The sequence below is a fragment of the Azolla caroliniana genome, unplaced genomic scaffold (assembly GCF_043228905.1).
Source record: "Azolla caroliniana isolate FFs.n. ecotype wild unplaced genomic scaffold, voAzoCaro1.0.p SCAF_1164, whole genome shotgun sequence".
Taxonomy (NCBI): Eukaryota; Viridiplantae; Streptophyta; class Polypodiopsida; order Salviniales; family Salviniaceae; genus Azolla; species Azolla caroliniana.
The window spans coordinates 24-8,617 of record NW_028231599.1 but is presented as its reverse complement, the minus strand read 5'-3'; the positions used below and the strand labels follow the sequence as shown (position 1 = coordinate 8,617).

At 38.0% G+C, this 8,594-nt stretch overlaps 1 protein-coding gene across 1 annotated transcript; it reads left to right on the top strand.

Annotated features, from left to right (window-relative positions):
* Positions 1-257: 257 nt before the first annotated feature.
* Positions 258-4,496, top strand: LOC147847333 (uncharacterized). The gene is made up of 3 exons (XM_087339310.1): positions 258-1,240; positions 1,815-1,999; positions 2,252-4,496. The coding sequence occupies exons 1-3, from the start codon at positions 304-306 to the stop codon at positions 4,121-4,123; spliced, it is 2,994 nt and encodes a 997-aa protein (XP_087195436.1). The 5' UTR covers positions 258-303; the 3' UTR covers positions 4,124-4,496.
* The last annotated feature ends 4,098 nt before the right edge of the window (positions 4,497-8,594 follow it).

The following is an 8,594-nucleotide window of genomic DNA, read 5'->3' as shown; positions in this document are numbered from 1 at the left end:
ATACATACGCACACACACACACTCTCTCTCTCTATCTTTCTCTCTCTTTGATACACACACACACACACATACACACACACACTCTCTCTCTCTGTCCCCTGTTTCTCCCCCGTGTTTCTGCAGACATATACATATGTATGTATATATGTATATATATAAGTATCCATGGATCGAATATCTTTATTCCTGCAAAGCAAATCGATAGGACCCAATTGCTGAAACTGCGTGTTGACCGCCATAGCCTATTCTTCTTCTGTTTCTCTGCAGCCTACCCTACCCTACCCTACCCTCCTCCCTATAGCTATGGAAGCTCCGGCAGAGCATCCCTCTGCAGAGACCATTCATCCTTCTATAGTAGCAGAGACGAATGCTCATACTCTCTTATCAACGCCTTTTGAGACTACCCAAAAGCTTATTTCTTCCTCTTCTTCTCCTACACAGAACTCTCAGGCTCAAAACTCGACTGAGCTTCTGCAGAGAGCTATAGTAGAGCAAATTAGCCCTACACCAGAGAATATCCAGGAAGGTTCTTCTATTGGGCAGCTTCCGAATGCGTCTTTAATGGAGGATTTGGCACAATATTCAAATGGAGAGACACATCAGAGATTAGGGTTAGCAGGGATTCCCTCAGAAAAGAACCACCCCATGATTTCTTCAGAAAACACACATCAGCTGGATTCTTCAACAGAGGAGCCTATAGAACATTCCCTAACAGAGGAGCCGAAAGAAGTTCCTTCCAGAGAGGAGCATACAGAAAGTTCTGCAAGAGAGGGCAATACAGAAGAATCATCAACAGAAGAGGATCATGTAGAAGAAGAATCTCCTCCTATAGGGAAACATGGGCAACCGGCCATGGCCTCTGGACATGTTGAGGTGAGTGGATCAACAGATGCAGGCTACGTGGGACATCATCTGGTGAGTGAACCAGTAGAATCCACTCAAGTGAACGGACATCAGGAACAAAGTATGCAGGCCAGTGAACCAGATTTTGGCGACGAGCCATCATCGTTTGTGGAGGAGCACAAAGGTCTTCTTTCTTCTGTTGATTCATCGCCATCTGCCAAAAAGCTTTACACATCATCCTCCACAGAACAACAGCCACAGGAGATGGTGCCTGGCCATTTGAGCACAACTTCAGGTCAGATCTATAGTGACTTGTCCACCCACGAAAACGAGTTCATCCCTTCAGAAGGACATCATATCAAAACGGCTGTTGCTGAACATGGTACCAAAGCTTCTGGTGAGAGGAAAGACATATGTTTTTCAATTTTACCATTTTTTTTTAAAGCATCTCTTATCTTCTAGGACTGCATACATATGAATGTATGTACATCTATATCATATACAGATGAACACAATAGATTAAATTGATTCTATCTACTGATGGCTTAATAGTGGAATAGCTCTAGCTTGCTTCCAAGTTATGACTTGTTGGCCTGATTGTAGCTATATGATGCTGTGCTTGTCAGTATGTTATTCCTATGTTATTTGAGGAATGTATGTATGTTTTCTTTACTCTTTGATGGTGGCAAACAATTTATCAAACATTCATGCATGCGACTTTTGTTTTTATAATGCCAAAATGGTGATTGAAAAGTAGTTGTTTCTCTGTAAAACTTGATTTCCTATATTATTATCCAATTCGTTATATACACATAATTGCAAAAAAAGAAATAGTTGGATCTTTCAGAAATCTAGTTTCTTAGGAACTGTTGAATGATTCCAATTCAATTTCTATATACCTTGTATCCTTCATATAGGTCAAAATCCATTAGAGCTTGGGCTTATCATTTTTTTTGCTAAATGATTTATAGATAACAATGGCACCAGACAAACCGTGGAATCCTCCAATCTCTCCTCATCCAAGTCCAGTGGTGCAGAAATCATTACAACTGCGCCTTTTGAATCTGTAAAAGCCGCAGTCAGTTTGTTCGGAGAGAGGGTTGATTGGAAATCACCACAGCAAACACTTCAATCCGAAACATCAACTAATCCAGAGGTAATTTTGTGCATGTCTACTATGTTTTCCTAGGCTTTCCGTTTTGGACAGACACTGAAATGCCCATGAGATTTCTAAAATGTAGCAGAGTACCCTCCTGCAGTAGGTAAAATTTGAGTCTGAAGAGGGGTATTCTGATATTTTTCTGGTGAAAACCCTGAAAAGTTGGGGCTATTTTGGTGTTTATTCAGGTGTTTACCTAGTAGCTATTTTTGTGGTGCTGTTTTCAAAATCTCTCTCTTTTCATTGCAGAGGCAGAATACTATTTCAGAACTTGATATTGAGAGACTCCAAGATGATATTGAGAAGTATAGGAAAAGACTTTTTGATAGCAAGAAAGCTTCAGCTGATATTCTTCTTGAACTTGAGAGTGTCCAAGGGTTAATTAAAGCTGCTGGAGGGATGTCAAAAGATGTGACCAACATCCATCTTAATTTTGATCATCATCATAACCATCTTTCGAAAGTTGCCGAAGTTTCTGAAATGGCTGTAACGAACAAAGAAGATGACAAGAACATTAGAAATGCTGATCTGGACAAGTTGTTGAAGGAGATTGAAGATGTTAAAGCGGCGCTTCTCTCGATGAGGGTGTCACGTGATGATGCAGTTGATGGTATTGAGAGTGCTAAGAATAGTCTCGATAGTGTGTCAAAGAGAATTGAAGCCCTTGTTGAAGAGCAATCATCACTTGATGAATCTATTGCTGCTGCTCAATCTGTGCTTGCAGATACAGAGGAGCAAGTTGCGCAATTGAGAAATGGTAATGACGTTGAGAAATTGCTTGAGAGAATTCCCCCAGATCATTTAATCAAGAAGCAAAGTACCGAAACAAAACTTTTAGCAGAAAAACTTGAAGAGACAAATGCATCCTTAAGGAAGTTGAGAGAAGAACTTGCAGTAAGTAAAGAAGCAGAAACAAAGTACAGATCGCTTCTAGCTGCCACAAATAACGATATTGAAAAACTTGAGTTAGAATTGGCTGTTGCAAGATCCGAAGGACTTGGAAAAGTGGAGAAGGTATTGGGCGAGCTCGAGGGATCTAAAGCAATGCTCAGAAAGGCGAGAGAGGAAAGTGCTTCTCTCTCATCTGCAGTGTTTATTTTGAGAGAAGAGCTAGAAACAGTCGATCCCCGAGAACTTGAAATGATGCATGAGAAAGAGCAAATTGCTTGTGCAACATTGGCATCATTGCAAGATGAGATTCAGAGGGTGAAAGAATCATTGCATCGTGCGCAAGAAGGGGTAGCAAGGGCATTGGAAGCTAAAGAAACACTGCCTGCGGCAATAAAGCGTATGGCGCTCGAAGCTGACCAGGCCAAGGCTGAAGCCACGGCATCAAAAGAAAAAGCACGGAAGGCGAGGCACGAGGTCGAGCAAGAGAAGGCAGCTACTAGCACAGCGATGAGTAGGCAAGCTGCGGCATTGAAAGAAGCCGAGGCAGCTAGGGCCTCAGAAGCTATGGCTATGGCCGAGTTCAAAGCTTTAACTGAATCGGAATCGCAATATAATACTGAGACTGAAACTGAATCCGAAGGAGGAATGAGTGCCAGTGGTATTACAATTACTCTCGAAGAGTATACCTCTTTAAAACAAGCATCTAACGAAGCGGAGAGCATTGCTGAAAAGAAGGTATCGGAAGCAGTAGCCCTTGTAGAAGATGCGAAGGCCAGCCAGAGGGCTGCACAAGAGAGGCTCTCTGATATCATCAAGGAGGCTGAATCGTGCCGGATGGAGCTTGAAGAGGTGCAAAAGAAAGCCGAGGGTGCGCAGGAAGCGAAACTGGCAAGCGAAGCTGCGCTGAGAAAATGGAGAGCTGAACATGAGCAGCAACGGCGGAAAAGTGCTAATCCAAGCGGTGAGAGTCGGCTTGCTAGTGATGGGGAGAGAGGGGCTGTCAAGGTAACCGAGGTTAAAGCTCGAGAAAGAAGGGGTGCTGGATTGGATGCTTTCTCCCAGGTTTTAAGCCTCAAGGTGCCAATGGCATCGGATGTGGCTCTTGGTAAGGTCTTATCCATGCAAGATGTAGTGGAAGGGAAGGAAAAACCGAAGAAAAAGACGACTTTCATCAAGCGATTAACATCTGCGGTTTCGTGGAAAAAGGCCCCTAGCGCTGTGCGGACATAAGCGTATACATTCACATTGTTATGTCTGCCCTTATCCTTTCGAGATAATTGATACGACTTTTTGTCAGGTTTGCATAGATTCGAGCTTTTATCGTTGAAGGAGCATAAATAATTCTTGTAAGTGTGTTATAAAAGTTCAAATGATATCGTTGCTCGGGTTTTGCTTATAATCAAAACATTCTCGATGCCCTTTACTTGTTTTTGTACATATACGTAAATATGCACGATAGGCTTTTTGTTGAAGATGTATAGTAAATGAATAATGTACACCTATTCGACTATATAAATTTGTTTAAATGTAATAATGTTGAAAATCAATCTTGTACCATTACAGAAGTAGCTTCCAACTTGAAACCATTTTTACTTCTCCATGATTATTATCCGTCTGGTTTATTTCCATCTTTCACCATGAAGTATTCATACCCAAAAGAGCGCATGCTCATAAGATGTATGTGTTTTCTCATTCTTGTGAAAACCCCTGTTGCTTATCAAAGAGCTATGCATTTGTACACCGTGTTGCTTATTAAAGAGCTATGCATTTGTTGGGGGACTTACACCCCTGTTTGCTTATGAAAGAGCTATGCACTTGGCAGGCAAGTTACACGAGATGGTAGCTCTATTGGGAAAACCCAAAACACTCCATGGATCTTAGGACCGGAAAACCCTTGTACACGTACTGTATTGCATGTAACGAAAACATGCATTAGTAATCATAGTCGATGTCTTTGTCAATCTTTGGATGATTGTCTCAAGGATTGTCGATCTTTTTATGATTGTTTGAGCTTACATGAGAGTGATGATCATCCATTTGATAATTGTTGTGAAGTGCTTGTAGGTGCCAGATTGTTGAAACTGTATGAATTATTATTAAGAAACAAATGAACAAAACAGGAAATTAGATTGAGTTCCATGATATAGGAAAGAGCATTATAATTAAGTTAAAAGGGGAACTAGAATGTCAATAAAGTAACAAAGATGTCAAAAATTTCCAAATGGCACCATGAGAACGAACAATGAGGTCATCTTATGTTACTCTTATTTTAAAAAAGCTTCAAATGATATTTCTCATCTTATAAAGCTTGAGAAATTTCATTTAATACATATAGACCTTGAAAGATGTGGCCAACATCTTTATGTGATTTCCAACTTGGATATCAGATGTGCTAATAAAGATTATCAAATATGCATATTAAATATTAATCTAGCATATTGTATACCAAAATTCATAAAGGAATTATCGAAGTTGTTTGCCAAGAGAACAAATACTAAGACATGCACTCTAAACAATGAAAAGGGCAAGTTGCAACCTTGAATTGAGTTGATTATCCCACCAATTTGAACTAGAAAACACATTGAATGATGCATAATTAAGATTAAAAAAGATCATCTAGGGAGATGATTTTGGTAGAAGAGTTTTGTCCATAAAAATTGATAGCCATCCCTTGGAGAGACATGCAATCCTAGATAAATAGGATATGTTAGTTCAAGAATGTAATCCTTAGAACTAACTATAAAAGCTAAAGTAGGGATGTAGGATCTAGTAAGAAAGATATTTTTAGGAATTAGAACTTAGCCTCAATATAACCTTCAATCACTTTTGAAGTAAGACGTCAATTAGTGTAAGGTCATTCATGGGCCACTTTGCAAGAGTAATGTAAATTTGAGAAAAGCTATTTTCTTTATGTGGCGTAACCATTGATGTAAACTTTCCTACATCATAATTTACCATTATTTTAGTTGTATTAGAGACAACCCTAAGCACTAGCTTAGTTCTTATTTCTACTTTCACATACATATGTATCACTCCTTTCCATTAACCCAAACTTGAGCTACTTGTGTTCGTCTCAAAATACTTTTAATCTCTACTTGATGATGTGTTAGTTAAGTATTAGTCCTTATTATCGTTATCATGAGCACGGCATGGGTGTTTGAGAGTTTCTCAACATTGGCGCTACATGCAAAACCTTAATATATTATTTAAAGGTACAATTTTGCATGGTTTTAAGGTTATATAAAAAATTTATGCAAACCACATAAAGTCATTAAACATGGCAATATATGAATGTGCGTGATGTTTTGACCAACATCATCATTAGGTTTCTTGTATTTTCCATTGAAAAATTCTGGGTTTAGTCCTATTGACTCAATTTTATCATAATCATTCTTTGAAAAATGTTCATATAGCGAAGTATAATCTCTAACATCTTGAAAGCTTTTCGGATCCTTATCATGCACTATTCAATGGTATTTCAAATTTTGAATGTCATTAAGGACAAGTGAAAACTATTTTTTTCCATCAAGTATCGATTTTTGAGTTTGCATTCATGTATGAATAATGTAATCCTCAGGTGGTTGTAAATACTATAGTTTAAATATGTCAATAAAGTTAGCCAATGTATTGGAATACCATGCCACCAAATGATAGCTTTCCCACCTAACTAATGTAGCATGGGCTACTTCCGTGAAGCTTAGGGTGACGCTCAAGATGACATTCCCAATTATCTAGTCAAGTGTAAATTTCTTCCATGGTTCTCGTTTTCTTTCTTTCTACCATTGAAATAGCTTTACAAGTTACAACAAAGGAAGGTTCACCGTGTTTGCTATTCTGTCTTGACATCCACTTGCAATGCAACATGGGATTTGAGAATATCATGAGTTTTTTGAAAGTTTAAGCCTAATTTTAAAATTTTAAGAAACATCTTTGAACCGTTTTAAGCTCATGTATGATGATCATCCTTTTTCAAATATTATTATTATTATTATTTTGTCCTTTCTAAGCCTAATTTTGATATTTTAATAAACATCTTTAAATACTAAAAAACTTAAAATTTTTAAAATTTAAATGTGAAATTTTGAATTTTGAACTAACTTGAAAATCAAAACCAAACCATAAAACATGTGCATTTGTGTTGAAGAAAGCATATGACCAAGTGTGCTCATATGCCATTTGTCCTCATGGGTTTGTCTCAATTCCCTTGATAGATACCAAGTTCCCCAACTATCCTACTGTTAACCCACTAAAATTATTGTGTTTTGTTGTCATGAATTGAGTGTTGCTACTTCAGCAAGTCCAATTGCACCCCTCATTATTCTCTTGCAAAGGAGGCATAAACTACAATGGTGTGAGTTTGATGCGTTTTGTCTATCAAATGAGCATATCTAGAATCAAATAATATAAAGAGACCATATCAATCAACGCACCGATAGCCAGCCTTGGGCCAAGCCAAAAATAGTGCACTCTATTCAAGAGAACTAATAATTGGGTACATACAACTAAACAAATTTCCAAAACCATGTCATACAAGAAGCAAGAAAAACAGCACTCTTATGTGTGACTCACAAGCGGCTAATTATGAAAGTCAAAACATCATGTACAATCTCCAAACTTCTGCACTCTAGGTTGTCAACCTCCTGCATCGTCATCACCTTAATTCAATGCACAACATTTCATGTACATACATTTGTGATTCCTAAAGCCTTACCTAAGCCATTTTATTTTCTTAAACATGAAAATGCAAGTGTAATGGAACTTTCTCTAATTAAAAACCCTTATCAAAAAAATAGAGGCAGCAATTTTGAACCTTTCAACTTAATTCTCATCTCTGTCATCATATCAAAATTACTCGGTGTGTCAATGGTCAAAGAAGCATGGAGAAGTACATCTTTTTACCTAAAACTAGGCTAAAGAACTTCAACATCTTTCAAATATCTTATACAGATTCTCAAGACAAGACACCTGCCAATGAAGAGAGTGATTATTAGCCTACCAAAACATAGAACAAATACACACTACATATATGTGTAATCTTCCAACTCTGCTTTTACCTGGATAACAGTTCCATCTGTGGCCATCTGCCTTGAAGGCTTCAAAAACAGCTTCAATGCAGGAAATAGGACATGTTCTATGGTCCATGAACGTTGTTCCCATGCCTTCTGTGCTTCAGCAATCAGATCCTCATCAATCTCCACATCCTCGATGGCTTCTTGTGAATCATTTAAACAAAAAAGAAAACGTATTGAGTATTACGACTTGTGTGGTTCACATAAGAAAAATGCTCAGAACTGACAAATATATTTAAAAAAGCTCTAAAACAGTTTTCTTGGATCCGAGCATTTTACGAATGGAAATACGGTAGCACATTTTACACAAGGAAAAATTTTCAATCAGATTACATGTACAGTGACACAATTGAGCAATTAGTGCCATTTATTATCTATAATGTCCTATGAACCTTGACATATTATGTACTGCCCGAATACAGATTTACACAGAAAGAATGACATACAAAATAGAGCTATTACGGCCATTTATCATCTGTAATGTCCTAAAAACTCTGACATACTCTAATGCTGCTCGAATATAGATGTGTCATCAATTACCACTTGGCTTCACAAAGGGGCTATATCGACTTTCTGACTACATCTTCCACTGCCAAATGCCACATTATGTCTAGCTCTTATTGAAGGGGATG